This window comes from Dermochelys coriacea, chromosome 3, assembly GCF_009764565.3.
Source record: "Dermochelys coriacea isolate rDerCor1 chromosome 3, rDerCor1.pri.v4, whole genome shotgun sequence".
In the NCBI taxonomy this organism is placed as follows: domain Eukaryota; kingdom Metazoa; phylum Chordata; order Testudines; family Dermochelyidae; genus Dermochelys; species Dermochelys coriacea.
In genome coordinates, this window is record NC_050070.1 from 80,935,464 (window position 1) to 80,959,330 (window position 23,867).

The window sequence follows — 23,867 nt, forward strand, 5'->3', positions numbered from 1 at the left end:
AGGCTACTGTTCAGTAACATACGGCACTACCCCTTCCCTTAAACCTATTCATGTTGCTTTTGCAGAACTTTCATTCTCTACTGGAGTGGTTCTCAAGCAGGGGTATGTGTACAATTTTTCAATAATAGTGTACTGTGACACTTTCGTATTTCTATGTCAGATTTGTAAGCAAGTAGTTTAAGTGAGGTGAAACTTGTGGGTACGAAAGACAAATCAGACTCCTGAAAGGGGTACAGTAATCTGGAAAGGTTGAGAGCCACTTCTCTACTGACCTGGAATGCCAGAAATCAAACCCAGCTCTCATGCTGCAGTATACAGCAATACCTTCCAGCCAACTTACAAATGTTTTAGTTTTAACAAGATTTAGAGCAGGGAACCACTAGTCCATAAAAGCTATAGCCATATGACAACAAAAAATCATAATTTGATTCTAGAAATGACAGAATCAAATGTTACAAGCTTCTCTGATTAGGACAGGAAGATTATGCAAAGAGGTTCATTAGTACACTGTCATATTTAATAAACTATCAGAAAAAATCAAAGACCCCTTAAAGAAAATCAGCAGAACAAGATGATTAAAAACTTAATACAGGCACTGAAGCCTACAGAATACTAAGCCACAATTCAGGCATAGCATGTTTAACATTCATTTGTCCCAGTGATCTCTTAAAGGATATTGCTTTGGATGCACAGGGAAATTGGTCAACGCCATCATCAACTTTGGCTATTTAATGCTTAATCAATAACAAGACCATCATAATCTAAAGCTGATGAGGCATCTGACCTTGCATATACTACCACCACCTAATTGGATTGCTTTGTGTTAGTACCTGGCTGTAATAAGATGAACTAAGTCCATTGTGAACTGAATTTGGACCAGGAAAGAGGTATTGCTATGTTTTTTGTATGCATTTGATCTCAGGTTTAGAAGATGCCCACTCTCAAGGATATGACCATCAAGTTCAAGTGTCCTGGAATACAGTTAATTTGTAAATCTGGACGTGTGCAGATCACATCAGTATTTATTGGAATTACTAGCCAAGTTTATTGAGCTCTACAGTCTTAAAATAGTCACAGTGTTAGACCCAGATAAAAGCAAATTGGCTATGACTTAAGCAATGTAAGACAGAAGCATGCTTGCAGGGAGAAACATTTAGAATAAGCAGAAGAGTGCCTGCGTGATTTTTTCAAAGATAGCTTGCTCTTTTAGGATCCTATTGGACCAATTGTTGCCTCCAGTTTACAAGGTAGCAAAGGTAATCTATAGTGAGTTGGAACTCACAATGCAGAACAAGAAGTTCTGATCCTTTTCTAATTACTACCTCAAAGCAGCCATCCATGCCTGTCACTGACAAACTAAAGCTGCAATGTGGTGTGGGACCATTACTTCAGTCTTGAATCTGAAATAATTTGAGGTATTCAATGGAATATAATGGGAGAGGAGACTAGAGCCAGGTCAAAGTAAATAGAAAAGGGGCTTCTCACAGGCAGACTTTTAATTTGAGTTAAAAGGGATTTTCCTTCAAACTTAGGTTTCTAAACAAAATGTATATTAACCAAAGGACTTATTAGCCAAAGTTCAGTATAATCAAGCAGTGAGTTTTAATTAGCTAGCCCAGGAACCTACCCTTGCAACAAAGCCCATTGCCAACTCTGTCCACATATCTATTCAGGGGACACCATCATAGGGCCTAATCACATCAGCCACACTATCAGAGGCTCGTTCACCTGCGCATCTACCAATGTGATATATGCCATCATGTGCCAGCAATGCCCCTCTGCCATGTACATTGGTCAAACTGGACAGTCTCTACATAAAAGAATAAATGGACACAAATCAGACGTCAAGAATTAACACATTCAAAAACCAGGCGAAGAACACTTCAGTCTCTCCGGTCACACGATTACAGACCTGAGAGAGGCTATCCTTCAACAAAAAAACTTCAAAAACAGACTCCAATGAGAGACTGCTGAATTGGAATTAATTTGCAAACTGGATACAATTAACTTAGGCTTGAACAGAGACTGGGAGTGGATGGGTCATTACATAGAGTCAAACTATTTCCCCAGGTTATTTCTCCCCCCCCCCACCCAACCCCCCACTGTTCCTCAGACGTTCTTGTTAACTGCTGGAAATGGCCCACCTTGATTATCACCATAAAAGGTTTTCCTCCTTCCCCCCCTCCTTCCCGCTGGTAATAGCTCATCTTAAGTGATCACTCTCCTTACAGTGTGGATGATAAAACCCATTGTTTCATGTTCTCTGTGTGTGTATATATAAATCTCCCCACTGTATTTTCCACCAAATGCATCCGATTAAGTGAGCTGTAGCTCACGAAAGCTTATGTTCAAATAAATTTGTTAGTCTCTAAGGTGCCACAAGTACTCCTTTTCTTATTTTCGTAACAGCAGTCATGAAAGTTAAGATCAACTGGAATCCTAGATAAACGCCGGAGCGTACTTAGGGGAGGAGCGGGGCAGCAGCAGCTCCCCCACCGAGCACAAGTGATGCCTTTTTACTCACCCAGCGGCACGCCGGGTCTTCGGCAGCTCTTCAGCGGGTCCTTCATTTCCTCCGGTCTTCAGCAGCACTTCGGTGGCGGGGCTGTCCTTCAGTGCCACCGAGGACCAGAATGAGTGAAGGACCCGATGCTGAAGTGTCGCTGAAGACCTGGAGCACCGCCAGGTGAGTACAAGTGGGTGGTGCCTTTTTTTTTTTTTTTATCTCTGCTCCCCATTTTCTCCACCTGGCTACGCCACTGAGTAAACTGTAAAGCCAGTGGCAGAATTCTAAGTTAAGAACCTTTGCCTTTAAATATCTTACAATCTAAAACCTAAATTTAGCAATGTTGAGGGTATTATAGAAGATATTTTAATATGATTTGATATTGTGCTTATTTCACCTCGTATGGATTTATATTTTGACTTGTGGCAATAACTTTTGCTACTCACGGTAGTTACTTCAGAAGCTTGTACTTGATATGTATCCATTAATTTTGGCCCCACTGAAGTTAACAGCAGCAGTCACTTTTATCATTGATTCAGTAGGGCCAGAATGTCACCCGAGACATATATTTTAAAATATATTAAATATGTACACATTGTTTGGTACCATTGAGAGATCTTAAGCAGCCTCCACTTGAAACAGTATCCACTGCTAACTGGCAGACACAGTATCACATGTCTTCCTTCCCAAAGAATTAAAGTGATCAGGACCACTACATACCTAAGGAAGGATTAAAGAGGAAAACATGTCTTCTGGGAGCCAAATACGGTCTGGCCCCGATCAACTAAGCTATCTGTAGAAAGGCTATTACCAGTGTATTTTGAGAAAGCAATATGATCTTAGTAATGCAAACCTTCCCCACAGCACTTTGCCATTAAATCTTTGCTGACAATAAGGGAGGGCACTGTTTGAATAGAGTTTAGTGATGTTCACCTGTGTATCAAGTTATTCAACTGTAATATTTCAGTTTTAGGAAAAAGCTTGAGTTATATTAGCAATATTTCTTCTGCAGTAGATTTCATATTTCCCAGTAGAGTCCACTGAGAAAAAGGACAGACTATTTTACCAACAAGAGTCAGACAACATCTGAAATAGAGAGGGTTTTTTAATTTATATATTTTCTCCCCTCCTTCCAGTAGGTGACACTATTCAACAAAATGAAGAATTACAAGGTTCAAATTTTGAGTAATCTCCTTTGGGGCCGCTTTGTTTCTACCAATATATTCATCTCTCAACATAAATACATAACTCAATGCTAACCTGATTTTCAGGTCATTAAGAAAATGTAACAACTCTGTTTTGAAAAGAAGAAATTTAGCGGATTGCAAAAACGGAATGCTTTACAAAATAGCAAGTTACACAATTTCCTACAGAAGAATCATATACATGAAAAGTATATATTCAGAGATGAGACTTCATTAACCAGAGCTTTGTACAGATGTTTCAAGATAGTAGAAAGCCAATAAGCTTTAAAGTATTCAGTAATAAAGTTCTTGGTTGAAAGTTCTTAAACGAGATTACTTCAGAAAAGACTTGGTGATGAAAGTGAAAAAAGAAACAGATTAAATTAATTTAATCTATTTTGAGAAATATAAAAAGTGAAAAAACCTGATAAACCTCTATCGTATTTTGGATTTACATTTATGCATTCTAGTATATTTCTTAATGTTATAGCATTGAGATTACAAGCTATACTACTAAACCTAAAACAGAAATAAAAAACTAAGCTCTACCATAACAAACAGACTGAAGACATTTTAAATGTTTTAAAATGACATAATTAGTAGAAGAAATTAAAAAAAAGAAGAAAAGGTAAGTTGTAGGTCAATAAAAAAATGTAAAAAAATTGATTACACAAAAAGTAAAGAGGTGGGCCTAGCTTAAAAACAGATATGGGTATCAACCAAACTTACTTCCTGTTCATGAGATGTCTGATTAATGAATGCATGCTTTGTGAAATTCATCTCTTTAACGTCTATCTTCCTAACAACGTCATATACTTTTCTGACCTTGAACACCTGATTTCTTGGAGTTTTATTTCCATTGTAGCCCATGTCATTTCCATTATTGGGAGAGGATGGGCCTATGCGAAAGACATGACAAAATATCCTCACGATCCTTAAGAGACTCTTCATTTGAGCTTCATAGTTACTTGACAAGCTGGGGGGGGGAAAAATTGAAGTAAGTATTTTTCCGTAAATTAAATTATTCAGTATATAAAGGGGTAAACACAGCCCAACACTTGGGGATTTAACATGTCTCCACGTGGCTAACAAATGATGGACCTATTCCCCAGCCCAAAAGGACAAGGAATGCATGCTGTAATTTTTACTGATTTCTAACCATATTTAAATTCCAGATATTTTGCAATAATAGCTAAATAAAAATAGCAAATACAAACTTTTAGAGTATATTTTGTTAGTGTTTGTATATACCTACACCACTTCTAAAGCATGGATAAGAGATGCCAGCTACAACAGTAAGGTCTTAACACACCACTAATCATAAACCAAGTTGACTCAGAAGAAAATGTTTTCTCCAAGTGAAATTATCTTTCAGCCTACTACTAGAACTGTGCCAGCCAAAGAGACTGTGCTAAAGTCCAATATTAGCAAAATACTGTGCTGAATACATCAAATTAGACCAATCTGCTAATGGACCAGGATGAAAGAAATCACACTGCTTCCACTAAAAAAAAGTTGTGATGAACAGCATGCTAGCTAGTATTTTGCCCCATGTAATATTATAATAATGTAATATTCAAAAAAGTCACCAAATAAATAAAAAGTTTAATACCTGTGTGACTACTTTGGCCAGAACTTCAACTGTAGACCAGTATCCCTGCACCATCAGTGTAATTAATATATAATCTAGATATCAGTGAATTCATTCAACACCACAGACTCAACCATGTTCAGATTGCTTTCTGTTAACAAGCTGTATAACCAAGCTTCAAGAATTTTTCAAGGTAAAAAGGATGCTTGTCCTCTATGAAAAATCTGAAGACACCATAACACAGTTTTAAACAACTTCAAGGAGTTAAATTTAGTATTCAACATATTAAATGCAAGTGTTGAGTGCCAACTCTGACTTTAAATACAATAAATCAGTGGTTCTCAACCAAGGGTCTAAGGCCCCCTTGGGGGCTGCAAGCAGGTTTCAGGGAGTCCGCCAAGCAGGGTTGACATTACACTTGCTAGGACCCAGGACAGAAAGACAAAGCCCCACCACATGGGGCTGAAGCCCATGGCCCCAAGCCCTGCCAACCAGGCCTGAGCAACTTAGCTTCATGGGGGCCCCCTGTGGCGTAGGGGCCCTGGCAAACTGCCCTGCTTGCTACCTAACACTGGTCCTGGCTTTTACATGCAGAAAAACAGTTGTGGCACAAGTGGGCCATGGAATTTTTTTAGCATGTTGGGGAGGGCCTCAGAAAGAAAAAGGTTGACAACCCCTGCAATAAATTATACCCTCTCATTTTTGAGATGTGTGTGGTGACATAAGGTACTATAAGAAGCCATATACCTACTCACCTACTATCTTGAATGGTGTTGTGATAGTGTCCTGACTAGGTTACTGAACCAGTGAATATTAATGTTATAGCATAGATTGTTTCAATCTATGCAGCATACCAAATAACGCCATACCACAATAATACCCCAAACAGTATTATAATATTCCTTAAAGAAGATTTGTCAGTGAGGAAGCAGCCTAGATCTGCTGCAATAGCCTATACATAGTTTATAAAGACTGGGTATTACAATGTCGTATGAGCCAGTTTTCAGTATTTCTTAAAACATGGTTTGTCTGTCCATCGCAGAAGGTAGCATAACCATTTTTAAATAATAACCTAAACCAGACCAAACCGTATGTAAAATTGGTTCAAGCAACATTAGAGTGCCAACAGCATATGAAGCTGTACTAAACAGAGCACCTCTTCTGATTTTGATCGGGTCTGAAAGAGTTCATCCTCTAAAAAAAGGAAACAAAGAAGGGGGGAAAACTGCATTTTTTAAAGACTGCCTTTTTTAAATAAAAGGTACTACTAAAATATTTGAGGATTCAAATTAACACATTTTTGAAAAAGTGATATGTCGAGTTCACATCTTTCCTGCTGTTATTTGATCTTTGACCAGGGAGCTTTTGGTAAGCCAGGATTAACAAAAAATATTACAATGTGACAGAAAAGGCTGCATTTTCCCCGGTTAAATTTTAAAAAAGGAAAAAAACCCAAAATGTACAGGTTCAAAATTGTGGTCACCTAAGGCTTTGGTCATAGCCACACATTTACCATTTGGAAGATTCTTATCTAGCCACCAAAGTTTCTGAACACAAGACATTTTAATTTAGATATCCGAGACAAAAACTTAATCCATCCATGTGGATCAGCCTAATGGCAATGCTTTCCACATTAGAATTTGGTTCCAATCTTTTGCTTTCCAGGCTGAGAATGCTTCGTAAGTATATGACCAGCCCAAAAGAAGAAATAAGCTAACATTTTCCCTAAACTAGTACTAATGAATCCTGGATTGAGTTCCATCCAGTCCTCTTCTGCAAATAGTATCCCACCACATCTTCTATATATGTTTCAGAAAAGCTATATTAGACCTGCTGAGTATTAAAAAGAGATACTACTTGCATTGCTCCACCGGCAAAACTAGTTACTACTTCCCTTAGTTACAAAGGTTAACTATACAAGCATCAGCACGCACTGTCTAGGTACTCATGACCCCCAACACTAATACCTGACTACCTCATAATTTATTTGCAACACTTCCATGAGTGGAGAAGTATTATCCCCATTTTACATATGGGGAACTGAGGCACAGAGATTCAACTGTGACCTTGGGCAATTCACCTAAAGCTTGTGGCAGGGAACTAAACCCAGGATCTCTCAAGTACCATTTCTTCACCTGCACGATGCTGGTAACAAAATAACCACTTACTTAACAACAACTACTTGCTGAAGTATAGAGATGGCTTGCAATGTAGGAAGGGGGAATAACCAACAAAGTTTTTTTGAAAATCTGAAAGTATTTTGCCAAATTTTTTTTTATTATACCCCTTGAGATATAAAATATTAAGAATTTTTTTGAAACTACTCCACATTGCACATACAAAAATGTCACTCCATTTCCATTAGCTGACTCCTATAGGTTGCTTTCATGCTTCAGCAGGATTATGTGCTGTTTGTGACACCACCACCATCTTACACGGTGGTACATTTGTTGAGACTCCATGAATTCAGAGACCTAAAACAATGCATTGCAAAAATGTATACATTTAATCTGGTGTTCAACTCAAAAACTCAGGTCTTTTAAAACAAGAACAACAAAAAAAACAAAGTGAGTTCATCTTTGTATGCAATACATAAAATTAAAATGGCATTAAACACTTTAATGTTGTTTAACTTGAGATGAACCAATATATTTTTTTTAAATATACCTTTAATGTTTATCTAGTGAAGTAGATCCATGTCAAAAAGGAGAAGGCAACAAATGAGTTTGTGGAAGAATCTGAAGTTCTAGACCTAGTTGGAAGCTCTGACCTGCTACCTACAAATCGGATCCATTCTCAACAATGCTGGTAAAACAAATTTAGTTGGAAGTAGAAGGGGACCTATTTGATCCCCTGTTGATTGAAAGGACAAACTGCCAACTTCCCTCAAACAAACAGTTCATGAGCATTGGCCAAACAAGTCCTTTCCTTTCCTTGATGCAGAGAATCTATCCAATTAATACCCTCTCTCTAAATCACTCCTTTTCCAGAAAGGTTTCAAGAAGGTTTTAATGAGGCAATTCCACTCTGAAGTTATCTTATTTCAGTTAGCCCTTTCAGAGAAAGTCTCACTCACTTCTCTAGCAAGGGACAAGAGAGTCTGTGCCAATCCATTACTACTGAAAGCAATGAAATCCGGTAAACTTTCCTGTAAAAAGTAAGAGGTGTTTTATGCCAACAAGATTGCGTGAAGTAACAAAGAAGGTCAGTGCAAGACAGAGTTAGCAAGTAGCCTACAAGGTCTGAGGTAAAACCTATATCCCACCACACACTATACAGCAATGAAAGATGTAGAACACCAGAGGAAGAATGGACTGAGGTGGAGAAAGGTGCAGAAAAGATATTGCCAATGGCAGGAGCTGCTTCTCAGAAGCGCTCCTAATAGCAAATTCAAAGAACGAACTAGCTTCTTCTGGGTGTCAACAGACATATCCAGAGGCAAGATCCTACCAGGACATTTTAGGAGGCTTACAAAGACAAAAATCTTCTTTAAATGGAGTTCTCTAACGTACAGGGAGCCAGCTTAATAATTTGACACTAGAGAAGTGAGTACACTTGTATGCAAGACTACTGACATCCACTTTCTGCACATTAGTCTGAAGAATGGGACACAAGATACTTATACAGGTGTTATTAAAGAAGTGAGAGGAGGTGAGGGAATGGATGAGGATGGCAACAAACAAAGTTGAGGCAGTGGCATACATAGCCATACAGGATCAGACGCAAGGCCCATGTAGACCAAGATCAAGCCTGCAATAGCAACATGATTCAGAAGCTTCAGAGGAATGCTTAAGACAATGCTGTCAAACAGCAGAAGCCTGATTTGTGGAGTAGCTAGATGTGAAAAGAGAATTCAACCTAAGGAAAATGCTAGTGTTAGACAGTAGAAGCAAAATGAAGCATGGGAGACAGGAGTACCTTGTATGTGAGGATACTCTTGCCTTGCAGAAGCACCTATGTTAGGGTGACATTTAGCTGAAGGAACATGAAGCAACAAGTTGTAGCTAAAGTGTGTCAAAATGGTAGACATGATCTGTAATGTTACACCCAATATTCTTCATAGAAATATTGTTATGATATGAATATAGCATAACAAAGATACGTTTTATGCAAGATGGGTCATGTGAGATCAATGGATAGGTTATGATTTACTGAATGTGATTATCCAGTGCATATGCAGGTATCACTTCTGTATCTAAAGTTAGAAATATGGACTATGTAACTATTACAACTGGGTGTGTATTTGGAAGACACCCACCATACAATAGGCCATCACATTTGATGTTCCATTAGCCAGAAACAACAAGGCTGAAGATACTAATCTCTCTCCTCCCTGAGAGGCATCCTGGGACGTAGCTGTGACACTACCAGGCCAGGTGGCCTTGTCACTTGATATTAAACATTATCTTGGACCTGTTATAACTTTCCACTAAAAGAAGGGGGGAGAAGGGGTCTGTCAAGTTGGGACACAAAAGGAGTCCAGCATTGTGTAAATATTATTGAAGGGTGGGGAGGAGGGCAAATGGGACTCTGCTCCATTGCCTGCCTGCCCAAGATGAAAGACAACTAAAGACACCTGAAAGGAAGGCAACGGGAGAGTCCAGACTGAGACAGGGGTCCAGTCTGAAGAGAGGTATAACTGGAACCCTAAGCTACAGAAACTTTGCAACCTGCCTAAAACAACATTTAGGGTAAGAAATTACATTTTGTTACCTGTTTCTTGAGTGTATTAAGCTTAGCTTGCATATTGTTTTATTTGCTTTGTTCTGTTTATCTCTTATATTCACTTAAAATCTGCCTTTTAGAGTTAATAAATTTGTTTTATTATTAAACTCAGCTTGTGCAATTTCTATCGAGGGGCTAAGGGGGGCCAAGAAGTTGTGCATCTCTCTCTTCACATTGAGGTAGAGGGCAAATTTTTATGAGTTTGCATTGTACAGATCCTTGTATACAATGCAAGACAGTATTATTTTGGGATTATTTCTGAAAAGGGGTGTATACGTGAGTACTGGGTGAATCCTCTCACACAGAGCTGACTTCGGTCTGTGTCTGCAGGTGGGTGTGGCCCTACGTGTGTGTGTGTGTGGGGAGCCCAGAGAGTCAAATTCAGCAAAACAAAGAAAGGGAATCCAGGCTAGTAGAGCAGGAGGCACTGCTTAGTGAAACCTTAGTACATCAGGTAGCATCCCAAAGGGGGTCTAACCCATCACACAATCATTAAGGATTCTAAAGACACATGGTTGAGTATTATCAACATAGGTACACAAAAATCTTAATTAAAAAGGTACAAATGAGATGACTAGGGAATAGGCAGCAGGAAAGGGCCAGGAGATGTGTGTCTTTCACAGCTCGGCAGACAGCTTGTTGTATTTTGGATGATCTTGACATACCAAACAAAATCCATTCGCCCATAATAAACCCATCCTAAAGATGTACTTACCTAAAATCTCAAAGAATGACTATGGACCCCATGCTTTGCAGCTTACTACCTGACCCTAATCTGCCCTTTCAAGTGAAAAGAGGTGGCAGAAAAATCCACTAGATCCTAGATCCGGCACTACAGAGTCCCCAAAATCATAATGCCTACCTGATCTCCACTTAAAAAAAACAAAAAACAAACAAAAAAAACAAAACAAAAAAACAAAAACCTGCACTGTTTCTTTTAAAGAGCCTTTTAAAGAGATTCTTTTAAAATGAAAAATAAAAGCTGCACTAGGATGGTCTTTCTTCAAATGTTTCTACCAAGTATGACTGATATGTGTCTTCATGCCAGTCGGGCAAGAAATCAAGTGAAAATAAATATTCTGTTCTTGATATAACAAGTGGAACTTAGTATCTTTAAACATATTTTTCATTACTGACCTACTTGCATATTTTGACACTTACCTAAGTAGTTTGTGACCATTTGTTGTAGCAACTTCAGCAAGGCTTGTTAGGATCTTAAGGTACTGGCTTTCACTCTGCTGGGACAAGTGTTCTAGAACTTGCCGTAACTGGATATGGTAAAATAAAGTAGATAACATGCAATATTACTAAGTGTTCTATTACAGATTAATCCAAAAACATAACATATAGCTAGGTAAGGCAGGAACCCCATAGAAATGGTAATATGTATGTGCCCAACCATTTCATAATTAGCAACTAATACTCAAAAAGATCTTTTAAACTGAAAATCTATTCAAAAATATATTTTAGAAGTTAGTTTTTGTATTATAGGACTTGAGAATATAGCATGAATAAATGCTCTGAAAGTATTAATAAAAAATCATCATTATGCAAAGTGTCATTTTTTTTTGGTACGAAAATCCATCAAGTAGATTTTAGGATTTATGAACATGTAAGAAGGAAAATTCAAGGTTAGCACAAGCTTCATCACTCTTCCAATATGACTAAGTTTCTTGATTTGTTCCTTTGCTGCCCTATAATGTTACATCGATAGCCTGGCTGATCCCTAACTTTCACTACCTCCATTCTTATTCAAATAGTGATGAGCTCCAATGTCCAAATTGTGCTAACCACCAGTTCTTTAAATTCATTCTCTCCTCTTCCTTACTAAAGAACTTTACTTATCCCAAGCAGACTTATCTTGCCAACAACCAGAGTCTCTTCTCTACCTTCAGTTCTTCCTTTCACCCCTCATCTGCACCCTTCACTGTCCAGGACCCTGAAAGTTTTTCCAATCACAAAAATTCTCTAACTCTTTTCTCTGTGCTCTTCACTACATCCTTTCATGCCTGCTGTCATCCTTTGTTACTTTTCCTATTCCCTTCTCTTCATGCATATTTTTGCATCTACCCCCCCCAAAAAAACCCATTCCTCAAACAAACTAAAAGAATCTTCAGCCCTGCTGAGCTCAGCTTTCAACCCCCTTCTTTTCATACACACCCCAGCAGCAGCTTCTTGCCTTAATGTACACCAGGGAGTTTCTGGTAACCATTCAAATGAACAGAGTGTCAGGCCTACCCTCCCGCAGGGAGTCTTTAGCATGCTACAGTCTCCAGTCAGTTTCCAGTCCTAGCCAGTTTTCTTGAATGATGTGGTAGCTGCCAGACTACTCTCATGCCAGGTCAGCATCCAGTTGAGCTGTGCTTCTTCCTTCCAACTGCTCCTTCCAACCCGACACCCAGGCTGACTGGGGTCACTGAAGCTTAACAACCCCTTCCTACCCATATGGGGTTTGTATACCCATCACAGCTACTTTATTCTCAGGACCTGACTTCGGGGTGGATTGGGTGACTGACCGCGGCGCCTTGCTGAGGGGGGCACTTTCAGAGCAGGGTGTCCTGTCCCTCCTCCCCCTGCTGCTCTGTGGCCATCTGCAGCTGCCGCTTCTCCTGCCTCCACCTCAGCTTGGAGCTGCTCCGGCCAAGCTGCTCCTGAGAACCTCCTGTCTGCTGTGCAGAGCACAGGTGGGCAGCTGATGTTGGGGTGTCCCCATCTTCCCGTGTACCCACTCTCCATTGAGCTGGGGGAGCGGTAGGGGCAGGAGTCTCTGCTGCTGCTGCTTCTGGGTCATAAGTAGAGCCCTACCAATTTCACAACCTGAAAAACATCAGCGACTGTGAAATAAGCCCTTCCCAGTGAAATATGATCTCCCTGAAATTAGCCGGACTGCAGAGGGACCGGACTGGTCTTTCCCCTGCACAGCCGTTATCAGAGGGAGATCAGTCCCACCTCCACAGCAGCCCCAGAGCTGGGCTGGGGGCTGCCACCCCTCCCCTCTCGCAGCCCCTGTCCAAGCTCAGGGTGCATGGGTGGCCTGCCCAGACTTGAGGCTGCCACCCCCCAGAGCTGCTCCTGCCAGGGCTGGAGGCAGACAGGCTCCAGCCGGGACTCGGGGCTCCCAGCCCCTGCAGCTCTTGCCCAGGCTCAGGGTTGCCGACCCCCCACCTCCAGCCCCGCAGCTCCTGCCAGGCTCAGGGTTGCCGACCCTCCACCCATCCCCCTCAGCTCCTGCCCGGGCTCAGGGACCTGGGCTGGGGGCTGCCACCTCTTGATGCTCCAACCGGAACTAAGGGCTTTCACACACACCCCCATAGCTCCTGCCTGAGCTCCAGGCTTCCTCCCCGTGCCTGTGAAATTGACCAAAGTGAACTGTGAATTTGGTAGGGCCTTAGTCATGAGTGGGAGCTGCTGGCTTCTGCTGTACTTCAGACTAGTGATTTCTGTGCTTAAAGATATAGCACACTGTCTCTCTCTCACACACACACTCTCCTCCCAACACATACTTGTATTATTATTGTTGTTACTTCTTGATACTTCCTCTCAAAATGCGCAATGCACATATATTCTCTGTAACTTTATTCTTTCAAAGTTAGTTAAGGATTACAGTACTGTTATTTTACTTTTTTATTGGTCTGCACATTTCATAATTTTATTTCTCTTTTATGCTTAAAATTCTTTGAGTTGTGAATTCTAAAATGCCTGGCTGGAGTAATCATCATCACTACTTTTATTACCATTTGTGCTTTGTAATTCATTATTTAAAGTGGTACAACCAAATAATAGTATCCTTCTAGAATGTAAATTTAGTTTGTATTCACTTTACCAGAGCCAGTTTAAAAAATATTAGCTAAACACATAACTTTAGACACTGTGCAGATGAAGGTCTCGTATTTTTAGTTATATCTGTAAAATAAACTTAAAATTTGTATGAAAATAAATGCAGTTCCAAGTATGGTACTCATAGCAAGGATGGAGTCAAATGCTAGTGAGTCATGTACGTGACTGTGATCAGTAAATAAATTCCAAAATAAATTAGGAGAATTACCATTCTTAATAAAAGAGAAGAATTCTTAATCATATATATTAAAATTAAATAAATACATTTTTAATGGTGTGAAAAACAATGGACTAAATTACAGTAGATAATTTCTTTAAGAGTGTGTTAAATAAAATCTGCTAACTTTCTCTATCTCTACTAAAGATAATGTCCAAAATATCAAACTTGTGTTTCTGATATCTGTGTTAAAGCTCCAGAACGGATTCCTTAAGGTTTGGGATTGGGAACATCTTGCTGCATTAACTCCTCACTGTTCTAAATTTATATATAAACTTAACATGTGGCTTTAGTTTGAGTTTGTATACATTTTTCTCTCTTTATATAGCAATTAGATACAGTGCTCCTGTCAGCTAATTCCTAAGTTATTATCTGAAAAAAAAAACTTAAGAGTTTTCAGATGCTTAAGTAGCCCCAACCCCACAAAATCTGAAATGGTGCCCCTGGTGAGCCAGGAGTGCCCAAAGGGTTGTGGGACGGCTGTGGGCTTTGGCAAGATACAGCCCGCATATGACAGCACAAAGCCGGCCTTGAGCTGCAGGCTGAGCACCAGGCACTACAAGCCATAGCAGCAGCGCAGAAGTAAGGGTGGCAGTACACCATATACCATGCCACCTTTACTTTTGCGCTGCTGCTGGCACTGGCATTGCCTTCAGAGCTGGGCACCTGGCCAGCAGCCACCATCAGGTCATCCAGCCAGTACTTAAATGGTGCCGAGGCTGAGCTCTGGCACCTCTTTCAATATAAAATTAAGCACTGTGGGGAGGCAGGGGGGCACAGAGATGATAGGGGGTAAGAAGCTCAGAGAGCCCGTGGGGGCCAGGAGTGATGGAAGAGTGGGGAGCCCACAGGGCCAGGAGTGATTGGGGGGCACCAAAACACAAGTTCGCCCAGAGCACCATTTTCCCTAAGGCCGGCCCTCTTTATACTAGTAAACGGAATAAGGTAGAGAACTCTTGAGAAGGAAATTATTTCAAGACCCATCAACCATGGGGACAGAAAAGGACCCAGGTGCAGCCCATTATACTCTCATATTAGATGGGAGGGAGTGAAGTGAATAATAATCATCTTCCAAACTATTCAGGGCATATCACACATACCCATTTTAGGGTGTATCTGTAGAAGCCATTATTTAAGGAGAATATGCCTCACTCTGAAGTACAATGTGCATCTATAGTGCTGTACCAAACATTTTTTGTTAAGAACCTACAAAAGGCCTACTCTTCCAGTTCTTATTCCAGACCAGTCTGCCAAAGTTATGACAGCACATTAAAAGGGCTCTAGATATAATCCAAACTCATTTACTTGTAGCCTAAACTGAATTTCAGGCCAGCACTCCATGGTAGAAATTAGTACATATTAACAATCACCAGGATACCTCATTGTACATTTGCATGTTAAATCAAGTACATCGTTACCAGAACATGAAGTTCTGTACTATGTATACACATACATACATACGCCCCCCCTCCCCAGTTCTCCATGTTTAATGGGTTCTGCACCCGAACTGCTGGAAGATTCCAGTTGTCATTGAGGTGCTGCATGTAAACAAAAATTTCAGGGTTAAGCACATATTGTAATGTGACAATGTGTGGGTTCAACTTCCTTGAATTTGGGTCATCAAGTTTGTTTAAGTTGTAGGGGAAGATACAGAAACAGACAGAGGGAGCAAGGCTTTAAGAGACTTGGGGGGGAGGAAGCGGGGGGGCGGGGGGAGAGAGAGACAATGACGTAGACAGCATAGAAAATATGTATTACCATGTTTTCCCGTAGCTCTTCGTTCTGTGTCATTTGAATAATTGCCTGGAAGAGTCTAGGATGATGCTGTATTAAAACTTCACAAGTCTCTCCATACCCACCCTGTAACAGCATTTTTAAAGCAAGAAACTATTATAAAACAATTTTAAAAACAAGTGCTATATGCATACTTACAGACAGGCAATCCATCCTCAGGGACCTATACTAAAGAGCAAACGCAAAAGACTCAAAGTCCTAATCTCAAAGTAAAGACTTTGAAGTTAAATAAAAAGTGAGCTTTAGGTGTTCAGCGGATTTTTTGTTAATACAGACAAATGAACATTCATGTGTCAAGCATTAGTAGTCTCAGTTTCTCTTCTCAAGGTAATCAATTTCATCTTTGAGAAACTACAATAACTTTACATTCCAGCAGCCCTTTTAACTGATAATTAAGAAGAATGCTGAAAACAATCGAGTTATACATAAATCATATTAGCTCCTGCTTTTACATTTGATAGGTACTGCTATTCTAGCTTGTTGCACCCAGAAAACTAATTCCCCAAAACAGGATTAAGATGCCTTAGCTAAAGGTTCCCAAACCACAAGCTCATGGGACACAATTTTTTTTAATCTTATAGATCCTGGCAATAGGATAATCCCATAAACAATGTATAATTTTTTAAATTAAAATGAACAAGAAAATCGAAGTATTATGACTAGATATGCGCCCGAGACACCAGGTTTAAAAATGAACTTCCCAAAAGTTTCCCAAAATCTGGAGTTCTGAATTGTATCACATCTCTAATTTTGTTTTAGGAAATCTACCCTAGATGACTTTTTGGATTTCCCTACCAGTCAACAGCACTTATGCTTCAGTTATATTTAAAAGTATTAGAATATTAATATAGGTCTTTATAACCCTCAGTTTCCTCAACAGTATCACACCAGCATAATCTTCAAGGTCCTGTGTCACAAACATCTTTACAGACAAAGCTCACTAGCCAGGACTCCTTTAAGCACCAGTAAATGACAGTTTAGAAGTCAGCAAAGTATAATCCTCCAGAACCAAGCACTTGCACAAACACACCCCAAGTTCCTGTAAGCCCACAGAGGACAGTACTTCAGGTATCCAACTAAAGTCATGCCAGAATATGCTGACTGGTGAAGAAAATATACAAAAGTAAGCAGCTACACATTAGAGGAATCCCCATCTTGCATTCCTTTCACAGCTCACTCAGCACAGAACTGAATCTAGGCAGAGTTTAGCTGGCTGCTGTTATAAGAGTCTAAAAACTAGTCTCAGTTCTGCAATCTGATTTCTCAGATGGGGTGGGGGGGGAGAGAAGAGAGAATAATATATTCAAAATTAAATACACCAAAGGAGCAGTAACCACTCCCTTCTCATCACAAATGAGTTGAGCTACCAATTGAGAACTATTAGGAGTAAGCAATAAAAATCAGTAGTGATTAGGAAATAGTTTTGATAACTTTATAGGAAAGCCACATGCTAAGGATGGCCTAGTGTGTTATTTAAAAGGATATAAAGTATGAGTGAGTTAAAAAAGAATTGGATAAGTTCATGGAGAATAGGTGGCTATTAGCCAAGATGGTCAGGGATGCAACCCCAGACTCTGGGTGCCCCTAAGCCTCTGACTGCCAGAAGCTGGGACTGGATAGCAGGGGACGGATCATTCAATAATTGTTCTGTTCATTCTTCTGAAATGTCTGGCATTTGCCACTGTCAAAAGACAGGATACCAGACTAGATGGGCCATCGCCTTTTTTATAAAGCATCTTAAAGCCTCTAACTATTCTATTCAGTACTGTCCTAGAGGCAGCAACATCCTTAATACTCTTTCCTATCTCTAGGATACCAATGTATCATTTACCCACTTCCTAACTTACACTGTGTAGATTCCACCTACTGTTCTGGCAACTAACCAGCTGTCTGTTTAATTTTTCTAATTAATGTCAAAATTTTCCACTTACAGAGAATCTTGCATATGCTAAATGGTGTCACATGAGTTCTTCCAGTCTGATCCCATGTTTGATAAACTAAAAGACACTTTACAGGTTAAACCTGATTTGGAATTATATTAAGGTATGTTACTCCCTAAGGTTTTTGTAGAACCAAAAGAAATGCTAGCAAAAATGTAGACCAGGGATTGGCAACCTTTGGCACGTGGCCCGCCAGGGAAAGCTACTGGTGAGCCGGGATGGTTTGTTTACCTATAGCGTCTGCAGGTTCGGCTGATCGCAGCTTCCACTGGCTGTGGTTCACCGTCCCAAGCCAATGGGGGTTGCGGGAAAGGCGGCCAACATATCCCTTGGCCCACGCCGCTTCTCACACCCCCCATTGGCCTGGGACAGCGAACCGCTGCCAGTGGGAGCTGCGATCAGCCAAACCTGCAGACGTTACAGGTAAACAAGCCATCCCTGCCCACCAGCGGGTTTCCTGGCAGGCCACATGCCAAAGGTTGCCAATCCCTGATGCAGACTGAGGGAAAGCAGCGTACTGGAGCTGCGGGAACTGTGCCCAAAATGATAGTAATTAAAACCCGTAGACTTATTAGATACAAAGGTGATTCTAAAAGTGCTATGAATTGAGCAAGACATTTTACAGATTAATCTATTAAACAAATCTTTCAGAATCATCCTTCCTTAAAAGATTCCAGAAGCATGAATAGCAAAATTGCTGCCGAACACATGTAGATATTCTTTAACTGTAAGTGACCAGGCACGAATCTGTGTGTGCAGTCTTCAGAAGGCAGAAGGCAATAAGAGAGCTTGCGTAACTTTTAAAGATGACTTGGAAATAGTGTATTTAATATCCTGAATCTTGATCCTTTGTCTTGCCAAACAAAAACAAACAGGTCACTGGAGTTACAAGATACTCACTAACGTACATTCCATAAAACCTCGTAGACTTCTGACAAAACTAGATTTTGTTTTCAATGACAGCTGAAAATGTGTAGGAAAAGGAAGTCATAACAGCCTCATCCTTTTTAAAATAGAGGCCTGGATGTAGAGATTGCAATACCTTTGAAAAACTGAAGGCTCAGCAGCAAAATCTTCATCTCCTTGAAAAGTTAACATCTGAAGTAATAAGTTACTCTTACGTAGAGGCCTTCGACTCTTAGCTGTTATAGCAGTTTACACATGAACACCTAAAAGAGAATGTGTTACCCCAAGATGATATCAATATGGCCTGAGTAAATGTGGCCTTTAAGAAGAGACTAACTGAATGGCTGTCGGTTTACTTCTTTTAAGACCCTAATCTTCTGAGCAGCTATTTTGTGACAGAGGCATCAATCTTCTATATGCCTACCCTAATAAGAAGGTAATCTTGGTTGATCTAGATTATAGCAAGAATATATATTCTTCCTAATTACTCCAGAGAAGAAAAATAAAAAACATTTTCTAATGGAATTAATAGACAAAAAACAGCATATGTTGTGTTATTCTGAACTAATCCAAGAAGTCAAACCAAAAGAGTCAGGTGGAGCTGCTATCCTGTAACTCCTCAAAAGAGGTCTCTGACCTCTAGCAATGAAGTCACTGTTTTCAGAGAGCAGAAACAAAGAAGGAGTAAAAAAAAAAAAGCATTCCATATCAATGGTACACGAAACACTGGTTAATGTAAAGCACATGTATACCTGTACACAGAGATCCAGTGGTGTAACTCCATTTTTGTCTGGCAAGTATTTGGCTCCTCTCATCAAAAGGATTTGTGCAGTGTCTCTTTGACCATGGCTACATGAAACACAGAAGGTTTACCAAAAAGTATTTAGCCCGAGTGCAACATGTGTCTACATTAAATAGCTATTTAACAGTGCAATAGGTGTTCCTCCCAAACTTTGATTCCCAGCCCAATACAAACTAGAGACCAAATGCATAAAGTTACATTACAGAAATCCATAAGCAGAAGCACAGCATGGAAGATGACACCTCTTCTGGTCCCCCTGACACACTGCTAAGTGGCTGTTCTCCAGCCTACTGCAAAGGTACATTACAAGCGCTGGCCTGGGTTGGAATTTTTTGCATATTCATACAGGAACACTCTGACCAGAAGTAACCTCTAGGCCCATTTGATGGTTCCTGAGTTTAATACAGTGCACAAGGAAAAATATAGGCATTTTTAATGATACTTTTACATTGGAAAAGTGTACTTAGAGAAGATGAGATATTATGATTCTTTCCAGATGCCTAGTAAGCTTTCATCCAATAAATTTTAAATAAAAGAATCACTTACATAATTTATCTCTAACTAACCATGTTCTTACAATAGACTGTAAGAGTAGGAAAACAGAAGTTATCCGTTATTAAAAAACTCTTGCCAAATACAGCAATGTTAAATATACTATATTTGCATTAGTGGCGTTTGAAAGATAGAACAGACCTATTCTGTCATCTACTACATCATCCTGACAGTGCAATAACAGTGTATGCGTGTGGTTTTTTTTACAGTAAGTTTTTAGTGTCTAATCTAGATAAAAGTATTCAGAGTGATGGGCTTTACTACTTCCCTTGGGAGCCTATTTCACAGTCTAATACATCTCTTTGTCAAAGCTCTGGGTCAAGGAAACAATACAACTACTTTATATAACATATAATCAGCTATTTTCTTGCAGCCATTGGTGACACATTAAAGACCAAAAAGCAATAAGTAAGCCATACATCCCATACGGTTGCACTTAAGAAAATTAATTTTCCAAGTAAATTTTAAAGGAGAAAGGAAAAATTAGATACAAGTGCTTCTATAGTCACCAGAATACTATAATATGATGTTATATTATATTGGTGTTAGCCTTTATAACTGCTCACTTTTTAGGCATGTATCATCCATTACAGTAGTTTTTAATTCAGAATAGGTGAAATTCAGCCCTCCAGGAAGACCTGGCACAAACACTTCTACACCAATCAAGGACTGTCTTTACTCTCTGCAAATGAAGCAGTTGCACAGAAGAGGATTACTAGGTTGACTACTACTAAAAACCAATTGGCCTAAAACCCTGCATGAGAGCTTCCATTACTACTCCAGCCACAGAGGCTCTATGCTGCATTCCAATGCCCTAACCCTAGATTTGTTCAGCCCTTAAACATCTACAAAGCCCAAGTAATGTGGCTTTAAGTGCATTACATAAATTTCATTCTGCAAATAATTAGTCTTAACCCCTGTATGCCCTTAAACATAGAAAATATTTAGCAGTCTTATTGCAGATATACACAATATTACAATGCAAATGTAATATAGAATTAGCATTTCAGGGTTCTCCCCTTAACTTTATCTGAACCAGGCAGTTTCTCAACCAAGGATTTTTCATTGTTAGAAGTCACCATTGTACCAACCACACACTCCTTTCTTTTCTGAAAGGTTTAAATGCCTCTAATCTGGAGCAACTCAGCTGCTTCTTCTAATATCAATACTAGTCCCTAAACTGAGTGCCAGAAGACATTCAATTAGCTAGCCGCTATTTATTCTCTCCTTCCCCTCTGCCCAACTGTCAGCATGTCTGACCTCCAGCAGACCAGTCTCCCACAATCTAGCTCTTAGCAGGCCAATAGGTCAGCCCATTTCTCACTTTGTTTACACTTTGTAATTTTACCACAGGTAAACTATTTAACCTGTAATCAAAGCACCAGGATTACAGAATTGTAGATGTCCTAACAAATAGCTGAAAGGATGCAATTAAAATAAGAAGCTATTGGAAATTGAATTAATCAATGTAGAAAACTAAATTTCACTCCAATACAAAGTCTTTAGGACATGGCGTGTATTTTATGACAGATTAGTTTGGAGAGCTGATTCATTTTATGTTTGTTAGTTTATAACGGCATGATTTATAAAGGCGTTTGACCATATTGTAGGTTAGCATCCATTACAGCAATGATTCCAAACCATTTCCATTATAATCCACCTTTTTCACATGTTCAATTTGCAACCCCCTGAAAATTTTTTTTTTTTAAATGCACAACTGTTTTTAAAACAGAACTGGAACACAATTAGTCTTCCAATGAAGTCTTAAACTTGCCACGGATATAACCTTGCTGGAAGTCTAGTACCTTTGATTGTCTCAATTTTTTTTCCATAGTGTTGTTTGAGAATTGTATACAAAGAATATATTGTATACCTAGAATATTGACCCAGCATGCACGGCTGGTTAAATACTGGTTATTTTAACAGCTTCCTTATTTTAAATCTAAAATTATGATTCATTAGTTTATTAGGGTATACCCTGGTACAGGTATAGAAAGGTGCTTAGCCTGCAATATTAACAGACATGTATCTTCTATACACATGTGCATGTCTAAAAATGTTGACAAAATATTCAAATACTATACCATACAGCATTCCAGCAAGAGGGAGAGCATAGACGAAATACATTCTTAGTTTTCGTATTTCCTGATTTGAGTTCTTTGCTATGGATTGAATTAGTGTAGTTTTGTGTATTTAAAAATTAAAATTTTACGTTTTGTACATTTTGTAGGAAGTCAAATATACCATACCTGCAAGCAAAATAGAGTGGAGTTGCTCCTGACACATTTGGCCTGTTAATATCTGCACCACTGTCTAATAAACACTGCACTGTCTTTTGGGTAAAGGAAAAGAGTAGTGTCAGAACTAGAAATTAACAAAGATATTACTTGGCTTGAAACTTAGTTTTATGCATCTCTCTTTAGTTATACGAGTACATTTAATTTCCAGTAATACATCTTAAAAACAAGATATCTTAAAAAATTAAGAAAAGGATTATGACAGTTTACATCCTGAAAAGCTTTCATATTCTCTAGTCTCTATTTCTAGGACTTGGCTTTTTAATAAAAATGACTTTTATAGGACTTGGCCATTCTGTAAGACCACTGAAATCAGTTCCTCTCAAAAAAGCTTGTACTGAAGTTTAAATATTTATCAGTAAACTGAGGTTTAAAAAAATATTGCCTTTCTGAAAAAATATATTAAGAGGAAATTCTAAGTAAAAACAAAACAAAACACTCTAAAGTATGAAAATGCTGAGCTAAGGTACCTAAACAACCTCAACTCTGTCCCATCCACATGAGGTAGATGTGTCTATAATTATCAGTCTGATTGCTAGTTGATGTCTTGAAACTTGTTACCCTTGACAGCTTGCCTTCAGGAGCCCTTTCTGGTGATTCACAGAGTAACTTTTTGACCGCAGCAGAATGGAAAATTGGGTTGGGAAATAGTCCAGAGACCATTTCTTACTCAAAGTGGTCTATATCATTGGATAACAGGATCACTGTTTCATATGATCTTAAAAAAAAAATTATTTTTTTTAAAAGGTCCAAATCTGCATACATCTATTCTGCATGTATATGCTTAATCCTAATGCAAAATCAATCCCCAAAAGTACAAACACTTAACTGTATCTGATTAAAAGTTGTCATATACGCTTCTGTATGTAATCATTCTGACAAACATGGCTCAAAATATTACACATTATAGTGAGTAATGCATGAATATTCAAGAACATTTAACACCACACCAATATCTGCAATCAACTATGTAATACATTAATCAACTATATGAACAGCTGTGGGATGTGCATTCAATTATTTAAACTCTCAAAGGAGACTGCAGGATCACCCACACAAGAATAAACTACTTATTCCTATACGAGTACATGCAGTTAAGAATTATTAAAATAGACTTATTCACATGCCTATCATTTAGCCTTTATAAAGGTGTATGACCAGCCATAATTAAGAATTTATTTTATTTTATTTAATTATTTATTTTTTATAAAGAGACAAGTATTACCAAGGTTTTAACAATTACAGTCAGTTCAAATGAGTTTTAATGAACTTACTGTCTTGTGACCATTCTGGCAAGCCACATGTAGTGCTGTCTGTCCCATTGCATCTTCAACATCTACATTATTGACATGCTGTACAAGATCATGAAGTAGTTCTGTTCGCCCATTGACAGCAAGCCAGTGAATCTAAGTAAAAAAAATCAAATTACTAACATTCTTAGTAGTCAAAACATACATATATTTCATAAACACAAGTGTACAAAACTTAAGACTATGTGGCCAAGATTTTCATAAAC

General features: G+C 39.0%; 1 protein-coding gene across 8 annotated transcripts in view; it reads right to left on the minus strand.

Annotated features, from left to right (window-relative positions):
- HACE1 (HECT domain and ankyrin repeat containing E3 ubiquitin protein ligase 1) overlaps positions 1 to 23,867 on the minus strand; it is an 89,536-nt gene that overhangs the window by 46,915 nt on the left and 18,754 nt on the right. For 7 of the 8 annotated variants that reach the window (XM_038395463.2, XM_038395464.2, XM_043510716.1 and 4 more), the window contains 6 exons: positions 23,626 to 23,757; positions 22,304 to 22,386; positions 19,453 to 19,549; positions 15,819 to 15,920; positions 11,168 to 11,274; positions 4,420 to 4,666 (listed from right to left, as the gene is read on the minus strand). In XM_038395463.2, the coding sequence (XP_038251391.1) occupies positions 4,420 to 4,666; positions 11,168 to 11,274; positions 15,819 to 15,920; positions 19,453 to 19,549; positions 22,304 to 22,386; positions 23,626 to 23,757 (768 nt within the window). The remainder of the gene's footprint in view (positions 1 to 4,419; positions 4,667 to 11,167; positions 11,275 to 15,818; positions 15,921 to 19,452; positions 19,550 to 22,303; positions 22,387 to 23,625; positions 23,758 to 23,867) is intronic. The other variant, XM_038395466.2, reaches the window with a different exon arrangement.